At 36.7% G+C, this 20,274-nt stretch overlaps 1 protein-coding gene across 1 annotated transcript in view; it reads left to right on the top strand.

Annotated features, from left to right (window-relative positions):
* DNAH8 (dynein axonemal heavy chain 8) overlaps positions 1-20,274 on the top strand; it is a 302,537-nt gene that overhangs the window by 35,131 nt on the left and 247,132 nt on the right. Inside the window, exons 11-19 of the mRNA XM_045843254.1 lie at positions 3,670-3,867; positions 5,872-5,948; positions 7,311-7,410; positions 8,020-8,139; positions 9,763-9,898; positions 12,849-13,036; positions 17,909-17,989; positions 18,380-18,496; positions 19,292-19,411. Of these exons, the coding sequence (XP_045699210.1) occupies positions 3,670-3,867; positions 5,872-5,948; positions 7,311-7,410; positions 8,020-8,139; positions 9,763-9,898; positions 12,849-13,036; positions 17,909-17,989; positions 18,380-18,496; positions 19,292-19,411 (1,137 nt within the window). The remainder of the gene's footprint in view (positions 1-3,669; positions 3,868-5,871; positions 5,949-7,310; positions 7,411-8,019; positions 8,140-9,762; positions 9,899-12,848; positions 13,037-17,908; positions 17,990-18,379; positions 18,497-19,291; positions 19,412-20,274) is intronic.

A 20,274-nucleotide genomic window follows, 5' to 3' on the forward strand; every position in this document is an offset into this window, starting at 1 on the left:
CAGAGGACAATGATGCCTCAGTCCCCTTCAAGGTTGGCACCTTGGGATCTCACACAGTTCTCCCAATCACCATCAGCTGCCTCTTCATATCTTCCTGAATCTCACTGATGGTCTGAAATCTCTTCCCTTTCAAAGGTGACTTTAGTTTTGGGAAAAGCCAGAAATTGCAGGGCACAAAATCTGGGCTATAGGGGAATTGAGTCACCTGGGTGATTTGATGTTTTGCCAAAAAACTGCACAAGACATGAGGCATGAGAGGGTGCGTTGTCGTGGTGAAGCTGTCATTCAACAGTTGCCCATAGCTGTGGCCTTCTGAATCATCCGAATAATTTCTGTGGAGGAATGTTCAAGTTTAACGCAAAATTTGATACAGGTTTGTTGCTTTACTCACGCAGTCATTTTGAATGTGACAACCACACAGTACACATGCTCACTCAACAGCTTCTAGCACCCTCACTGAGTAGTACAGTGAAGTCATCATTGCTCATGCATGTTTAAAGTATATAAGTCAGCATTTTCTAATGTATTCACAGGGTTATGCAACCATTGCTACAATCTAATTTTAGATCTCTTTCATTTCCACTGAAAGAAATCCTCTATACATTAGCAATGTAATGTATAGCAGTGTCACACCCCATGCCCCTCTCTTCCCAGCCCTAAGCAACCATTAATATTCTGCTTATACAGATTTACCTATTCTGGACATTTCATGTAAATGGAATCTTACGTGTCTTTTTGTTACTGACTTCTTTCATTTAGCATAATGTTTTCAAGGTTCATCTATGTTGTAGCATTCTTTTCTATTGCTGAACAATATTCCGTGTATGGATATACTACATTTTATTTATTTGTTCATTAGTTGAAGGTTATTTGGATTGTTCCACTTTATGGCTGTTATAATAACATTTGTGCTGCTGTGAACATTTGTGTGTAGATTTTCGAGTGAACATATGTTGCCATTCCTCTGGAGTATATGCATAGGAGTGGAATTGCTAGGCCCTGTGGTAGCTCTGTGTTTAAATTGTTGAGGAACTGCCCAACTATTCTTCAAAGAAGCTGCATCATTTCACATTTACATTAACAATTTGTGAGTTCCAATTTCCCCACTTCCTTGTTAGCTCTTGTTATCATCTGTCTTTTTAAATTTAACTATCCTAGTGGGTGTGAAGTGTTATCTTATTGTGGTTTTTGATTTGCATTTCCCTGATGACTAATGATGTTGAATATATTTTCAAGTGCTTACTGCTCATTTCTTTTTTGGAGAAATTTGTATTCAATTTTGTTTTGCAAATTTTATATTTAGTTACTTGTGTTTTTATTGTTGAGTTATAAGAGTTCTTTTTTCAAAATTGTTGTTCAAGTAGTATTCTGCCTTTTCCCCCGAGTGCTCCCCCAACCCCAGCCATCCCTACCTTCTTCCACCATTTCTGCCCCTGCCCCCCGTTATTGTCCATATGTCCTTCATAATTGTTCCTGTGAACCCTTCACCCTTTTCCCTCATTATCCCCTCCCCTCTCCCCTCTGGTTACTGTCAGCCTGTTCTTAATTTCAGTGTCTTTGGCTATATTTTGTTTGCTTGTTTATTTTGTTGATTAGGTTCCTGTTAATGGTGAGATCATATGGTATTTGTCTTTTATATATTATGGGTCTAAGTATCTTATTATATATGATTTGCAAATATTTTCTCCTATTCTGTGGATTATCTTTTCATTATCTTGATGGTGTCCTTTGTTTGAAGTGTGATAGTTCTTAATTTTGATGAAGTCTAAGTTATCAAGTTTTTCTTTTGTTGCTTGTAATTTTGGTGCTATATCTAGTAAACTGTTGTATGGGGCTGTTTTGTGAACACTAGGGATTTCTTGGGGTCCAATTAGAAGGATAATGGTGTGTGTCAAATTAATAAATAGGCCTCACTGGTCAGGACCTGTTCCACAAAGATACTTAATGTTTCTGAATCCAGTAGAGTATAAACCTGGAGGTGGATCCTGGTTACTCTTAATTTTTCCAGGAGCCAGAACCCTTACCAGCTTGGGTGCAGTTTTATGTTTGATGGAGTTTCAGGACTGGGCCTTAATGGTTAGCCCATTAGCAGTAGAGACCTTTGGTGGTTGGTCTAATGCTGAGCATGATGGGTGTTCATTTGTAGCAGCCCAGGCATTCCTGATGTTAGAAAGAGTGGGCATAATGACCAACTGCATTAGCTACTCCCCTTGCCCTGTCTCTGGAGAAGCCATGCCTTTAGTCATAAAAACATCATGGCACAAGGGCTCAGCAACCAGAGCTAATGCAACACCTCCCAGAGGCCTACTTAAAGTGCATCCTGATTGTGTGTTACTGCCTCTCTTGTGGTAAGAATCCTTTTGCTCATTGGCTTCCCCTGCAAGTGTAATTGGTGGACATTGGTATCCACATTCTCAAAGAATGGACTATACAACTTACCTTGAAGTATGGCCATGGTTTTGTGTAGCAGTGGTCACTGAGCAATGGTCACTGAGTTGGCTGAATGGGCTTTATGGTAGGGCCCACTGTAAGGTAAGGGATAAAGGTCAGAGTCTTGGGGTAGAATAACAGAGCAAGTGGGTAGTTTAGTTCTTCAGTTTGCTTTTTGAAGTTTACTTTTGTTTTTTAAAAGTGAGTGGAGTGTATGTTTTAGTAGGAAGCCCAACTGTTTCTCATATTTATATAAAGCATACACAGCATGCTATAAATTCCAGGAGGTTCATATTTCCTCAAGGTTTGGACTGGCTTCTAGGATGACAGTAGGTTTGGAATATACAGAAATAGTGACATAAGAGTGACAGTTGTTCAGAAAATGGTGATGTGGATTGACATGTGCAGAGACTTTGACTTCTGCTGGCTCTGTAGTATTGTCTTCATGGTGTGTAGTATTTGGAGGACTCCTGTGAAAACAGATGTGTTTTCTGTTTGGCCATTGGACAGATCTTCCCTTTGTTCAATGGCCAAACAGAAAACAAACCTGGAGAGATTTGAGCATTGTTCTCCAAAGCAGGAATCCAAATGGGGAATCACTGATGAAGGTTAGCCTGTGAATGTGAATTTTTTTGTTTGTGTGTGAAGTAGGTGGTGTTGGTACATTGAGGTAGAGGCAGCCATTCCTGCGGTAAAATCCATTTTGAGGGTTTCCTGGGGCTCTTCATGGGTCAGAAGTGACTGGAGTCATTCTTCAGTCTTCTTGGGCCTTCCCTTTACCTGGATGCAAGGGAAAGGGAAAACAGGTGTGGAGTTATGTTAGTGCTACATATCAGAGCTACAGTCAGGGGAGGGCCACAAAGAATGGTAAAACTTTTTAATCCAGTGACCCAGCAAAATGCTTCTCAGAAAATTCTCAAGAATAAAAGGATGAAACTATTCAAACATTTGCAAAAGTTTTTTTCAGATTTTGTTTTGAACGACAAAATGGTCAAATTCTGAGAAAGGGTGTAAACTCTCTCCAGATATGCCAGAACATCATCTATCTTAGATAGTTGGGGAGTAGTACTGATTAGTGACAGAGATTTACCATCTGTTTTATCTCCCCTGGTTGGTTTTAGCTAAATGATTCCAGTGCCTGTTTCTTGATCTGTTTTTGAATTAATGATTCACTTAGAACTTATTCCAGGGAAGGTGCTAATATTCCATTTTAAAAATAAAATAACTTCTCTTTTTAAGATTACAGAAATGATAACTGTTGTGCAAACATATTCAGCTTTGAGTAATTCTACCATAGAGGGAATAGATATAATGGCAATCAAATTTAAAAATATATATCATGGGGTTAAGAAAAAGCAATATGACATTCTGGATCCAAGAAGGACAGAGTTTGACACAGATTTCTTAGAGTTTATGTCAAAAATCAATGGATTAGAGGTAAGTAATTATATATACTTTTACTTTAGTGAAGCTGAAATATAATCAATAATACTAGAATTCACGTATTTCCTATTTATTATAAGTTACTCTTGCAAGTGGATCAAAAATATTTACTAGTATGAATAATTGTTTAACTAGTCCACAAAATACTTTCTGCCTTTTAAAAAATGGAAAGTGGGTATATTTAACCAAAGATGTCAGTGAGTAACCAGAAGCCCAAAGGACTATTGTAGTTAGGGTTAATTTTTTATTTCATTAAAATTTGTGGTCAATTTTTGTTGTACCAAGGAGCCAATGTCATTTTTCCAGTCTAAGGAAAAATTTGTCATTCCTACTCTCTGTATTAAGTGTGAAAAGGTTTGAGGACAGAATAGGAAGGTGGATCCTTGTCCCCTTGGCACTGCACTTTATGGCCACATTCTCTCTGCAGCTTAGAGGATAGCTCTGCACAGGCCCTCGTCCTATTTGTCGTAGCTTCAGGGGCACCTCAGGGATGAAGGGTAGTAAAAATGTATCTGGTGAGATTGTGCCATATTTCTCTCTCACCTTTGGGTTTATATGACCTCAGTTATTCGCATCCTGAAAACTACTGCAAACCCAGGGTTAAACCCCACAGAAAGGTCTCCTCTTTGATACACAATGTCCTGGAGACACAGGGAAGGACAAGAATATTCTCTGTTCAGTTCCTGAGTCTGCAGTTCTTTAAAGAACAATATACATATACTCTGAACAATATAAAAATGATTCTAACACCTTTTCTTTTTGGAAACTAAATGGATTTCCTTTTAGTTTCTGAAAGTGAGACTCTGGTATGAAGATATATTTTAGTTATTACTTTCAGTGTTTGGCCAGTTGGGCAGGGTGGGGTTTGTTTCTAAAAGGCTTGCAAGTTATAGCTTTATGGTGATGGGAATTTGTGGATTTTTAAAAAATAACTTATTGCTTAAATTATTTTTATGATTGTTTAATAAAGATTATATGTTTTGAAGGCTTTACTGTGGTCTTAGATACAAATTTTAGCTTTTAGTATATTTAGAGGCCATAATAACTTTTTAATAGCATGGACATGGACAACAGGGTGGGGACTGACTGTGGGAGCAGGACAGGGGAAAACAATGGGGGAAAATTGAGAAAAATGTAATAGAACAGCAATAGAAAAAAAAGAAAAAATATTTTAAGAGAGGTGTCAGTGTTTTAACTTTCCTTCCTTTCCCAATGTTTGAGTAACATTGTGGTGTAGATTAGTAGACCATAACAATATAATCTGTAAGTGAAAGGAATTTGCATAGAATGCTTCAATTCCATTGGTTGGGTACCAGGAGTTTGGAATTCACTGCTTGGCATGGTGGGGGTCTTAGCAGAATATTTTCTTCTGGTTTATCCTTAGCATGGTAAAGAGGTTTCTCAGAGCAGTGATGTTGGCAGGTGACACCTGTTGATGCTGGGTGTTTATAGTGTCATTACATTGCTCTACCAAAATGTTTAGAAATTCCAAATATCCCAAAGAAATATGCTTGGTAAGGGATACTCACTGCTTTCCTAAATTCTGTGTGTCAGTAATTTCCAGTAAATAATAAGCAACAAATTGCAAGTTATATGCAATTATAATTTTCCTAATAGTCAAAGGAATAATAGTTAAAAGAAGCAGATAAAATTAATTTTAATAATATATTTTATTCAACCTAACATATTCAAAATATTACATGTTGACATGTCATCAATAAAAGAATCATGGATATACTTTACATTCTCTTTTGTACTAAGTCTTTGAAATGTGGTGTGTATTTTGTACTTAGAGCATATTTCACTTCCAAGTATTGATGCTTCAGGTGTTCAGAGTGGTTTTAGAATGGTTTTAAAAACCTGTGTGGTTTTAGATCCTTAGATGGTAGGTGTGTTGAAGGCTCTTTTGATTCTGTAGGAAAATCGTTAATTATTGTTAAATAAAACTAGTCTCTTTCTAAATATCAAAAGTAATTAAATATCAATATTTTATTTTAGATACAAATACAGGCATTTATGAACAGTACTTTTGGAAAAATCTTATCTTCCCAGCAGGCTCTTCAGCTGCTTCAAAGGTATTTATAATTTATTAAGCAATATAATTTCTAGTTGGGATAACTTTAAATTTGAAAATACGATTTCAAATAAGATGTTCTTGGAACTCTCTTATAGGTAAACTTTTAAACTCATAAATATTACTCTTTAATTATCATTTAGTAGAATGGTAAACATTTGAAATATATTTTTCATTGCATTTTTGTAGCATAAAGTCTTTCAATTTGAAATATTTTATATTTTCCCCCAGCTATACAATATATTTGAGGTTAATTTCATAGGTGTTATGGGAAAGGGAACAAATAATGATTAATTCTGCATACTGAAAGGATTTCTAAAAGTGAGATTGGGAGCGGTAGTTTTCCAAACTTCCATTTTCCCTCTTGAGTGCTCCTGTAGTTCCTTTCTCTTTATTCCTGACAACAGTGTCCCCCACCCCCAAAGGACAGGAAATCCTGGATTAGAGAGGGACAGAGGGACAAGCTGGACTAGGGGTCATTTTCTTCCAACTTACGGAGGATTCATGATGACCCATGTTAGTGACCCTTTGGCAACCCTGTCCTGAGAGCCAGTGGATCTGGGCTAGGGCCCAGCTTTGCTATAGTTCCATGTCTCTCTAATGATGGATAATAGCAGTGAGACCTTGCCTTAGGAGGCCATCATAAGAGTCAAAACAGATGAAGTGATTTTGACTAGTGACTGTACTGTACAGACAGATGGCTGGTACTATTTTCTTGGTAATGTCTCTCTCTCTTTCTATCTTTTCTTCTTTCTCTCTCTAACCTATAGTATGCTGGTGTTAATTCACTTGACTATCAGAATGTTCTGATTCTAGTACTTTCTGTGCATTACTTAGTCTCGAAGTGAAAGTGATATTTGGTCAACAAAATCGTCATTATTACAGCTATTTGGAATCGTGAGTGTCAATATTGGCAGAGGGATAGTCAGTGTGCCCCTCTCCATCCTTGCTAAGCCAACTCCCCACTCATCTTTTTCATCTTAGTTTAATGTCTCAGGGAAGTCTTTCTTGACTCACCAGGCTTGCCTGGGTTCCCTGTTAACATGCATTTCTGGCACCCTTGTAATTTATTAGCACCACGCTCTAACCAATTGAGCTAACTGGCCACCCACTCAGCACCCTTGTAATTTAAACAATTATTTATGTAACTCTTGGCTGACTAGCTCCCTTTTCCCTAAGATGACATAGGCTCTGAGAGAGCTGGAAACACATCTGCCTTGTTCATCACTGTGTCCCTAGAAAATGTATGAGGCCTGGTATGAGTATTTGTCAGCTGAGTAAATGAATAGATTTTTAGGACTGCAGCAGTTCTCAAGTATGTTTCTCATTTACTTTTTAATTATTCACCTTTAATTACTTTTAGATTCCAGAAGCTGAACATTCCTTGTCTTCAGTTAGAAATAAATCACACAGTTGAACGTATTCTTCAGTGTTACGTGGCTGAACTCGAAGCTATTAAGAAGGTTAGTATCATTTTTATAAGTAAAACGGTACTTTTGTAAAAACACAGAAGTACTCCAAAAGTACTTGCCATCGTTATTTTGTGCCAAGCTTTCCAGGAGCAAAATACAGTGCTCTGTTCCTCTGATGCTCTCTTGTCTGTGTGGGCAGATGCTGGCAGTGTCTGTCACCGGTCAGCCGGATGCACAGCCCTGTGCTCCTGAGGACTGTCTGTGTGACAGCATTCATGGTGCATAGGAAAGACCTTTACAGCTAATGTTTTTGTGTGTAGAAATATGGGCTCCGGAGACTATTATGACAGATGTAATGCAGCAGTGTGCTCCTCCTTTTGAATACCTCCTTAAAAATTGAGATAAAAGGCAGAAAAAACTCTACATGAAATGGGAAATAAGGGTTAAGAGAGAATTAAGTGCCGTATATTATAAATATCATAATTTCCAAACCTCAGGTTATTAATCTCTGAAGTGCACTAAGGGGTTATATGTATTAGCTATTTCCTTGGTATAAAACATGAGAATAATGGTAAAACATCAGTACAAATATAGCTTTATATTTTTTGCCTTTTTCATCATATTCAATTTCAAACATTAATACCAGATCTTTAATTACAGCTTTATCATTCTCAAAAAGATGATCCCCCTCTGGCTCGCAACATGCCCCCAATAGCAGGAAAAATACTTTGGGTGAGGCAGCTCTATCGCCGGATAAGTGAGCCCATCAACTATTTCTTTGTAAGCCAATGGTTCAAGTTGTGGTATGTGGGTTATAGTGATTTTTAACACAAGAAGCATTTTATTCTATAATATTTATGTCTAAGAAAGTACTTAGAGCTAATTATTTTACTAGGTGAAGAAAATTTAGTTTATAAACATGCTCAGTTTATAAATATGCTTGAGAGACACTAAGTCAATTCTTTTGTGTTTGATAGATAAGCCCATTTAATTACAGTTATCTCTAAGGGGGTTAATCTTAAACTTTATGACTTTTAATACAGGACACTTTATAAAGCCTTTTAAAAATTGTTTTGAAGACAATAAAGTACAGGCCAAGTGCTGAGCTTACTTCTATGTGTGGACGGCTGGGTCACTGCTATGTATTGGTAAAGGTGAAGTCTATTCCTATATGAAGACCTGAGACTTAGAGCAGGAAATAATAAAGTACATTAATTCTCTGTGTCCTTAAGATCTGTATTAGATTTCTGAAAAACACCAGGATAGTCTTAGGCCCTGTTAACACTCTGAAATTGCCAGTTTGTTTGTTCTTTGTTTTGGGGTTTTTGTTTGTTTGTTTGTTTGCTTTGGTTTTTAAAGAGACAGGGTAACAGAGTATAGATGGTTGGCTTAGTTTTGTGTCTTATGCCTAAATTCAGAACAAAATACTATGAAACAATAGTCTTGCAAGTAACATTATTACTTAAGAATTATTAAATATTAAGTTTTTATTGTTTCTGTTTAGCTACTATCATTTATTTTACTGTTTTCAAAATTAAAAATCATGAAAACACTGGCCTCGCACAGAGTCTGGGCTGGAGGCTCGACTGCTGATTGACTCGATAGTGGCAGAGCAGAGATTGCCCTGTTTTTGACACATGTAATTCAAAACATAAAACTTCCAGTCATTTATATTAAAAAATTTTCTTTTTTTTCCTTTGATATAGGGTTACTGTTTTTGGTGCTGGAATTTAGGAATTTGCTCTGGTATCCATAGTGCAAGGAAAATCAGTCCATTGTATCTTGTCTAGAAAAGTGGGGAGGGAACAGAGAGTTGGAAGGAGAGGCTCTCAGTGCCTGGGCTGCCTGCAGGGCTAGAGACCTTTCTTTTTAAATCTTTTATTTTCTTTTCCAGTTTTTCCTTTCTACTGGTAATATTTCCCTACTTCCATCTCGAGCTTGTATAGCCTCCCTCATCTCTGTTCTACTTTGATGAAAATCTAAATGGGTAGCATACTTATTTGATGCCATTTTATATCCAAAGAGCTTTATGATTTGAATGAAAACAAGCAACATCTTTTTTTATTGTTGTTCATGTACGGTTGTCTCCATTTTCTCTCCACCACTCCCCCCAGCCCCAACCCATCCCTGCCTCCCACTCTCGATCCTTCCCACTTTGGCTTTGTCCCTGTGTCCTTTATATTTGTTCTTTAATGACAGCTTCCCTGTTTTCCCCCATTATCACTCTCCTCCCTCCCCTCTGGTTACTGTCAGTTTGTTCTTTATTTCAATGTCTCTGGTTATATATTTTTTGCTTGTTTGTTTTATTGATTAGGTTCCACTCATAGGTGAGATCATACCATATTTGTCTTTCACTGCCTGACTTATTTTAAAATAAATCTTTCTTTTTTCCTTGAAAAACAGAAAAACTCAGAAATTTTGTCAAGTACAGAAGGTAAAGCTGTCATTCGTCAGTATAACAAAATTTCCTATGTCCTGGTGGAATTTGAGGTGGTCTATCACACAGCCTGGGTCCGAGAGATCTCGCAGTTGCAGTATGGTGTGTATGGGGCTGTGCAGTGATGCTGCAGAGGGGGGTCAGGTGATTCTGAATGAGTTCATGGTTCTGGGGAAGCTTGACATCCCTTTTATGTGATCTTATGATGATTAAATTTAGGCTTGGGGATGATACCATTATTTCTTTATAGTAAATAATCTGATTTTATGAGTAAAAATTGTCATGACCTTAAAATTGATATACTTAGATTATGACTTCCCCTGAAAAGCAGTATTTAAAAGTAAATATCAAGACTCTTTATAGATATTTCTCCATAAATTTAGGAAAGTTTTCATATTTAGTTTTATCTTGTTACAGATTCAAATCTCAGTCCCAATCAGGGGAGAAAGAATTGCCCCTTTCTTATCTCCTTCTTCCCCTCCTCCCTCCTTTTTTCCTTCTCACCTTTCTCTTCCTCTCTCCTCTTTCCTTTTTCTGCAACAATTAGCTTCAATTTTGAGCTCCAGTAAATTAAGAATATTGGGGCTGCATCCAAGTACCTCTGAGGGTGCTAAGGCATTGGGCAGAGTTCAATGTGAGGCAGAAGATGGATGGTTCTAAACAATCACTCATCTGTGCTGGCGTCATCTGGGGTGTTGTTATCGTGTGGGCTCAGTCATTGGCTGTGCTTTTTCTCACCCCAACCTTAAGCTCTTATCCACACCTTGGTGGAACTCTGACTGTGTCTTCTGGTAGAAAGTTTCTTCCTCCCACCCTGGGATCTCCTCTTCTACGGAGCACAGACTGCAGGCACAGGAAGTGCAGGAGAGACAGTGAGATGGGCCACTCCTATTTCTGCCTCTTGGTTCCAGACCCACATATTTTAGCTGTTGAGGACACAGCATATACACAGGCTGTTGTTTCCCTGCACACCTGTGTCCTGGAGGACAAGGTCCCAGCCCCTCAGGGTGTCTTCCCCAACTGGCACCTCACTGAAATCTTTAATGGGTTGCTCTGTCAGGCCAGCTAGTTCTGGGAAATGCAAATGACAGGACCCTATGGATCTGAATGAAAGCCTGCCAGTGGAGTAGCACTCTCAGAGGAGCTTAAAATTCTCATGAAGGAAGCTTAAAATTCACATTATGGAGAAAGGCAAAAGAGAATTTTGAACAATCGAAGCAGGGAGCATGTACTATATAGCTTCTGCAATACCCTGCACTTTCCTACTTTCTTTTGTCCTGCTAGTTCTTTCTCTCCTCTGTACATGTGCTAAGACAAGTTCAACAGTCAGCTGTTCCATAAAGCCCTTCCTTATTCTTCCTGGCAGAAAATAACACCCTTCTTTTCTAGAGTCCTCCGCACACTATCTATAATTCTTTCCCAGGACTCTTATTGCTTTGTGGATCTGTTCCATCTGCCTACACATTCCAAGGACACTCTCTATGTTGATTTCGTCTCTGTAGCCTTTAAATAACAGTCATAGCTCACATTTCTACACTGCTTACCATGTACCAGTCTTTGTCTAAGTACTTTACATATACAACTCCCTTTAATCCTCATGGCAACCCTATGAGAAAACATTATCCTCATCTTACAGATGAGGAAACTGGGGTACTGAGTAACCAGTTAAATGACTTGCTCAAGATCACACAGCTTGGAAGTGACAGGGTGGGCATTCAAATCTGCCTTCATGTGAACACAGGCTAATGGGCATGAATTGCTGTGGAAGGCTTCTTGTTACAGTGATGTGATGATATTTAACTATAAAGGAACACAGAATAATAATTGGAGACCTAATATCAAGCTTTTCAAGCTGGTTTCTCTGTAATGTTTCTCTGATAATGATTCACATGGGATGAATGTTCACTCCATCCTGGAGAGGACTTCCTGGCTGTCATTACTGTTAATGGTCTTGCTGACCATTTTGTCCTTTCAAGAAAGTTTAGTATAGCCTTAAGGAAGACAGATTTTATTACATGAATGTTCAAAGGTTAATTTGGATGTTACTTGGAAGGATAAATTATTTCTAGCCCCATTTTTAAAAGATTCCAAATGAACTGGATAAAATTTTTAGTTGAAATTCTCATGAAACTAGCATCAAGAACCATATCAAGATTAATTTTATGTGATGAGTAAAAGTCCACCAACTTCAAAGGGATATACAGACTACTGTATTTAACTAGGTATTTGATGCAGCCACATTCTGTGCAGTAGCGTGAGGCTTAGAGGATACATGGGACATTCTCAAGTTAGTAGTGTTTATTCATATGAGCTATAATCCAGGCTAGCGCATACTTGTTTATAGGTATGTTGTTATTATTTGTTATCATGCTACAGTAACAGATAATCTGAGGCTTCTCAGCATGAACCACAGGGATTCATAATAAAAAGCACACCTTAAAATGCCTATTTATATGAGTGATATTCATGTAGTAAGTAGTTCAGATGTAGTGTAAAATGTTTTTTTAACTTCTAGGAGTTCACAATGCAATGATGTTCAATAATTTTTTTTTACTAGTAATGAGCCTAATTATCAAAAATTCAAGATGGATATGTCATTCAGATAAATGTCCTTTAAGAAGCCAGTTTGGGGTTAGGCAGGGAAAAGGGTTTGACATCTATGAGGCATGTCATATTTTTGTAGTTGTGCACATCTTCCAGTTCTCTCCTAGGGGTTAAATCACCATCTATGAAACAAAACTAATGGTGTATCACAGGTCACTTAGTCCCACTCAGAAAAGTATTGTAGCCCACAGCACAAGGGCTGTCCATTCTTGGCCCATTTTTATCTCTCTTGATCTGATTTTATGACCTTATAGACACTACATTTATTTATCTAAGTCTTGAGCACCGACTGTGTGTCAGGTGCTGGGCCTTGGAACCTGGGATATCCAAAGCTATTGTTCTGCTCTAAAGAAGTCAGTAGTCCAGTGGGGGAGAGAGGCATGTGAAACAGAGCTGGAAACAGAAAAGAAATCCCAAATTACTTAAGTCAAGAATTGTTTATTTATAGCTTTACAAGCGACACTTTTTGTGCGACATCCAGAATCAGGGAAGTTGCTGGTTAATTTTGATCCCAAAATTCTGGAAGTTGTTCGGGAAACTAAGTGCATGATAAAAATGAAGCTGGATGTACCAGAACAGGCAAAGAGATTGCTAAAATTGGAAAGCAAATTGAAAGCAGACAAATTGCATTTGCAGGTAAGATAATTTATGTTTTCTAATAATGTTTGAAGTAGTTCTTTTTCTTTTTGGAAATAATGTATCATTGTAGTTGTGCTGACATGGCTTTGAGGGGAAGTTTGTTTCTATGTTGATTCTTTATATTTTTCATCTTTATTGAGGTATAATTGACAAATAAAATTGTAAGATATTTAAAGTATACATTGTGATGATTTGATATACATATACATTGGGAAAAGATTCCTTCCATTTAGTTAATTAACACATTCATCTCATACACAACACACACACACACAGTGTTTTTTTTGGGGGGTGGGGAGAACATTTAAGTTCTCTCTAAGCAAATTTCAATGATATGATATAGTATTATCAACTACAGTCACCATGTTACACAGTATATTGTCAGACCTTATTTGTCTTGTAGCTGAAAGCTTGTATCCTTTCACCATCCTCTCCCCAGACCCTGGCAATAACTTATCTACTTTCTGTTTTTACAAGTTTGGCTTATTTATATTCCACATATAAGTGATGTCATACAGTATTTGTATTTCTGTGTCTGACTTATTTCATTTAGCGTGAGGCCTAGGTCCATCCATCTTGTGCCAAATGGCAGGATGTCCTTTTTCTCATGGTTGAATGATATCCATTATATATATATATATATATATATATATATATATATATATATATATATATATATATATATATATATATATACATATATATATATATATATATATATATATATATATATATATATATATATATGTTATACATATCTTACATCTTCTTCATTTTTTCATCCTTTGGCAGACACTGGGTGTTTCCCTATCTTGGCTATTGTGACCAATACTGCAGTGAACATGGGAGGACAGATATGTCTTTGAGATCTTGGTTTTATTCCCAGTGGATGTATGTACAGAAGCAGGATTTGCTGGATCTTAGGACAGTTCTGTTTTTAATTTTTCAGGAACCTCCATACTGTTTTCCATAGTGACTGCACTAATTAACATTCCCAGGGTTCCGTCTTCTCTACCTCCTTCCCAACACTCATTATTTTTTATCTTTTTTTAAAAAATTAGTTTACATTTAATATTATTCTGTATTAGTTTCAGATATACAGCAAAGTGCTTAGAAAATAATTGACTTTACAGAGTGGTTCATGGTCCCTCATTCCCTCTTCAAGTACCCACTTGGTCCCATACATATTTGGCTCAGTATTATTGACTATATTCCCTATGCTGTAATCGGTATTTCATTGTAATTTTGATTTGCCTTTCCCTGATGATTTGTGATGTGAGCACCTTTTCATGTACCTATTGGCTTTTTGTATGTCATCTTTGGAAAAATGTTCCTCTGCTCATGTTTTAAATGAATTTTTATTTTTATTTTTTGCTTTTGAATTTGTGGGTTCTTTATATGTTTTGGATATCCCTTTGGGGTTATATTTGGGATAACCCCTTATCATATATATGATTTGCAAATATATTTTTCCATTTCATGGGTTGCCTTTTCACTTTGTTGATGATTTCTTTTGCTGCAGAAGCTTTTTAGTTTGATGTAGTTTCCACTTACTTATTTTTGCTTTTGTTGCTTATGCTTTTGGTATTAAATTAAAAAAAAATCATTGCTAAGACTTATGTCAAGGAACTTACTTCCTATGTTTTATTCTAGGAGTTTTATAGTTTCACGCCTTAAATGTAACTCTTTAATGTGTTTTGAGTTGATTTTTTATGTATGGTATAAGATAGGTGTCCGTTTCATTCTTTTGCATCTGACTATCCTGTTTTTTCAACACCATTTATTGAAGAGACCATCCTTTCCTATAATATGTTTTTGGCTCCTGTGTATATTCTTGTTCCTTTGTAAATTAATTAACCATATATGTGTGGGTTTATTTCTGGGCCCTCTGTTTTGTTCCATTGTTGATTCTTGATAGAATTAAAATACTGACAATGCAAACAAAAGGAAGGATTGGAGTTGGAAAGCAGAAAGTGAAAAGATTATTACAAATCAGATTTAGACTCCTAGATAGTGACAGTGATGCATAACAATTTTTAACACATATTCTTGATATTATAATTTTATAGGTTAAGTGCATTCTATTTTATAATATGTTTAATCCTAAGGATACTAATAGGATACACTTTCCCCTGGCAACTACTAAATCTACATTTTATCTCTATAGATTTGCCTAGTTTGGACATTTGAGACTGGCTTCTTTAATCTAGCATGATGTTTTCAAAGTTTATCTATATTGTTCCATGTATGAGTACTTTACTTCTTTTTATAGTCAAATAAGATTCCATTGTATAGTTATATCACATTTCAGTTATCCATTCATCAGTTGGTAGATGCTTGGGTTGTTTTCAGTTTTTGGCTATTATTAATAATGCTGTGAATATTTGTATACAAGTTTTTGGGGGAGATGCTTGTTTTTATTCTCTAGGGAAGACATTTTTAACCTTTTTCATCCAATGGCACACGTAAACTAATTACAAAAATTCTGCAGCACACCAAAAAATGTATTTTTTGCCTATCTGACAAAAAATATGTGTAATTTGGATTCATTCACACTAGATGGCTACTGTTTTGTTGGCCGTTGTCATTTTTTTATTCAACAATCTAAGGGAAAAGAGGTTAGTGCCCCTGACTAAATAGTCAAGCATTGCATGTTTTAAAAATTCTTGAGGCACACTGGTTGAAAATCAGCTGCTCTAGTGGGGATACCTAGTAGTGAAATTGCTGGGTTTGTAATTTGGTAACTCTATGTTTAACATTGTTACTAACTGACACACTTTTTTCAAAGAGACTACATTACTTTGTGTTCCTATTAGTAGTGCATGAGGGTTTCAATTTGTCCACATCCTTGTCAAAACTTTTTACTGTCTTTTTCATTTGAATGCCATTTAGATGTAAGGTAGTGTGTCACTGTGGTTTTGATTTGCATCTTTTCATGTTGAGCATCTTTTCATGTGCGTCTAGTTCATTTGTAGATCTTTGGAGGAATTTCTATTCAAATCCTTTGTCCATGTCTAAACTGAGTTAATTTGCCCTTTTATTACTGAGTTAAAAGTGAGGTCTGTCCAGAAAAAGTCCAGCCATCATTAATATAACAAGAATGGTTTGTGAGACATGAATATAACCTGGCAGCCAAGGAGAGTGGACTGGAATACACATGCGTGAACAAAGATGACTTCACTGACTTCACTGGACTAGTTGATGGGGGAGGTAGATGTCGCTGAGTGAGCATGTGCACTGTGTGGCTGTTCATTCAAAATGGCTGAGTGAGTGGAGCAACACATCTGCATCCAATATTGCATTAAGCTTGAACATTCCTCCATGAAAACTACTCCGGTGATTCAGAAGGCCGTAGCTATGGGCAGCTGGTGATTGGCAGCTTCATCACGACAGCATGCTTGCTCATGTGTCACATTTCATGCAGAGTTTTTTTTGCAAAACATCAAACCACCTAGGTGGCTCAGTCCCCTACAGCCCAGATTTTGTGCCCTGCGACTTCTTGCTTTTCCCAAAACTAAAATCATCTTTGAAAGGCAAGAGATTTCAGACTGTTGAGATTCAGGAAAATAAAATGTGCCAGCTGATGGAGATTGGGAGAACTGTGTGAGGTCCCAAGATGCCTACTTTGAAAGAGACTGAGGTATCATTGTCCTAAGTACAGTGTTTCTTGTATCTTGTGTCTTCTTCAATAAATGTCTCTGTTTTTCATGTTACATGGCTGGATACCTTGTGGACAGACCTCATATTCTAGATACAAATACCTTATCAGATAAATGATTTGAAAATATTTTCTCCTATTTTGTGGGGTTTCTTTTCATTTTCTTGGTAGTGTCCTTTGAAGCATATTTTTAATTTTGGTGAAGTTCAGTTTATTACTTTTTCTTTGTCTCTTGTGTTTTTAGTGTTAGGCTAAGAAATCTTTACCTAATGCAAGGTCATGAAGATTTATGCACATGCTTTCTCCTAAGAGTTTAATAAGTTTAGCTGGTATCAAAATAGTACTTAATTGCTATATTTAAAAAACAAACAAACCCAAGAGGTGTGTTGGCATTGTGCAAACTTTAGCTTCAACATAAAAAACCCTAGGTTTTTTATTGGTTAGTTGTGGCTTTGGAGAATTGACTGCTGTAAATTGAGGATACTATCACCTGCATTATGTCCTTCAGGATTTAGTTAGTATCGAATGATATCAGGATAGTCAAAGTCCTTTGCCAAGTGTCAAGTATACTTAAAAGTTCAACTACAAGTAAAGAAAAAAACAGGGAAGGAATTAATAACTTCTAAAACTAGTAAGTAAACATTTGAAACAATGTAACGTTATTATTTTGATGGAAGATTGACTTGAACGCATATCTCCCATTGCACAGTGCAATAAATTACAAAATGGCCAAAAATTGATTGTTATGGTTCATCTCTGAAAGATATATAAAAGAAAACAGCAAAACTTATTAATTCTGATTGTGTGGACATTGATTTTGATTCTAGAAAACAAGTGTGGCATCAGTGATATGTATGCTTTACTGTGTCAAAGGACAAGCAACAGAAAGAGAAAAATGTGTAATGACAGACATCATGAAAAGATAATTATCCAAGCTATTTAAAATAGCATAAATCTATAAAGACAATTAAATAATGAATATGAAAAATGCAACTCTGGAAAGCCCTATTGACTCATTGCTTGAAGGGGATGGTCAGGCACTTTACAAATGAGGAAAAAGTAGAGCAAATTAGTACAAGTTGAAACGAGCACCCTCCATCTGGCAGGATTGTGAGGAAATGGGTGTTATGAAACCTTGCTGGTCTGAATCAAAATATGTCTGTTGTTTTAAAATAAGTTAAAGTAAAACACGCCATTTTGACTTTTGACAGGATCTTCTGCAGTACTATGATGAGTTATGTCAGGAAGTGCCTTCTGTCTTTGTCAATCTCATGACACCTAAAATGAAAAAGGTTGGTAATGCTGAAGGTTTACACTGATTTTCTTGCCATTTAAAGTTAGATTATGGATTTTAGAACATCTGTTTTTTACCTAGACCCTCTGTCTTTCTAGTTCAACTTTATAGCTCTATTATTCCTACAGAATGGTTTCTCATCTAAGTTTTGTTGCCTTTGCAAAACAACTAAATCTAAATAATTAGTACTTTCTAAGAAACCACGATTGCTTCCCAGGTGGCCAAAGCTGATTAATAAAAACCAAAAAGTCACCTTTGCTAAGTATAATGGGGGAGAAATATGATTAAGGAAATATTACCCATAATATTTCCAAGCAATAAAAGAAAGCCTTTTTAATAAATGCAGATGCTTATGTTAATAATGGAAACTTTGTGTTTCTTTTTCTAGGTGGAATCTGTGTTGAGACAAGGGCTCACAATATTAACATGGTCATCTTTAACACTAGAAAGCTTCTTTCAAGAAGTTGACTCAGTTTTGGATATGTTCAATCAACTTTTAAAGAAGGTAAAATAGATAAATATTAAAAAACTACCTACATGGATACTCACACTATAAGTAACAGTTTGATGACCTTTGAAAGCTCTGACTTTTTACTAAAAGGAATCCATTAAGTTAAAAAAATAATGCTTTATATTTCTTTAACTACTTTGAGCCCCTTTCATTTAGGATTACCTGTTCTTTCTGAATTACCTTGCCTTTGATCATTTTAACATAAATGATGTGTCAACTCCATAGTATATTTTTGACAACGGGATAATTGCAGACTGTGGAAAATGGCAGGACAGAGTGCCCAAATACACCTGCATCTAATATTAAATTAGGCAGCCATCTAGTTGGCACCTGTCTGTTGATTTATGCCATGTTTGCTACATAGAACATGCGTATCATTTTAGATGTGCTAGTCTGTCAGTGGCAGCAGCATGGTGTAATTGTCAGAACTTAGAGGCTCTGGAGTTGGATTTATCTAGGGAGGATTCTCTGCCTTTCATTAGGCATGTGTTTCTCCCCAGGTTACCGTACATCTCTGAGCGTTGCTTTCTTTCACTGTAAAACTGGGATAGTGACGGTTCATGGGCTCAAATGAGGATTTAAAAGAGAATATATATGGTACACATTACTTCTCAATAAAACTTTAGTTCCATGTCAAGCATTCTTTACAGATATACTTCTAAAATTTCCACCAAATTATGCTGGGCTCTGGAGGCAAGTTTCCAGATATAGCCCTCTAAATTAGTTTATAAATCAAATACATTTTGGATGAAAGAAGAGTTTTCTTCCACATTTTTTTCTTGTTGGTAGATCAGTGACTTGTGTGAGATGCATATTGATACAGTTCTAAAGGAGATAGCCAAAACTGTGTTAATTTCTCTGCCTGAAAGTGGTGCTACCAAAGTAGAAGACATGTTGACGCTCAATGAGGTATGCATTTATGTATTTTATTTTAATCATAAAAATGCTCATTTTAATCATAAACCTAAAATATAAAGTTACACTCTAGAAATCTGTGTGAGTTGCATTTAGATATCATAGCTGTTTTGGAACATCCTCAGCTCCAAAGATGTACAGGCTTCAACAGCTCCAGCCAGTGGCCACACACTAGATATTATTCTACTAATGTCTCAACTTTGTGCTGGGTTCCGTCAGTGCTGCACTGCTCTTCTTCCTCTGAGCAGGCTCCTGGGACAATATCATCCATTGTCATGGCTTTAACTACCGCAGACTTTCCCTTTCAGTTACCCAGACATTTGGGAGCCATCAGGACTGCTTTCAGCTACACCCATCCTGCTGGTTTGAGTCACCTTGCTATTGTCTTTTCAAGACAACCATGGGTGGCTCCATCACAAGGGGCCCAGTTAGCCTGTGAAAAATAGTTACCTTTGCCCCTCTTTCTATGAAAAAGAAATTTCTTCCCAGAACACCTCTTCTTGCCTTCAGGCGTTGGGATACCCAGTCAGCCTCTTGCCTCAGGACTACTTAGGCATGGGCCAATGCTGCCCTGTGTCCCCAGATTCTACAGGACAGGGATCAGGGTCTCTGAGTAGTTTATTATTATTATTAATTATTATTATTATTTATTGTTGTTTTCTGAGTAGTTTTTTTTAAAGTTCCCTACACTTATTTCTCCAAGTCTACCAATGATCAGGCTTGCCTTCTATAACCTCAGGGTGGGCAATGGGCTGAAGTTTGCCTGCCTTCTCTGCTACCTTTCAAGAGCTGTTTTTCATAATGTGAGGGATCTTAAAATCATTTATTCTCAACATTGGGGCCTTGACTGTAATGGA

This window comes from Phyllostomus hastatus, unplaced genomic scaffold (genome assembly GCF_019186645.2).
Source record: "Phyllostomus hastatus isolate PE091 unplaced genomic scaffold, TTU_PhHast_1.1 phas_contig_40, whole genome shotgun sequence".
Lineage (NCBI taxonomy): Eukaryota > Metazoa > Chordata > Mammalia > Chiroptera > Phyllostomidae > Phyllostomus > Phyllostomus hastatus.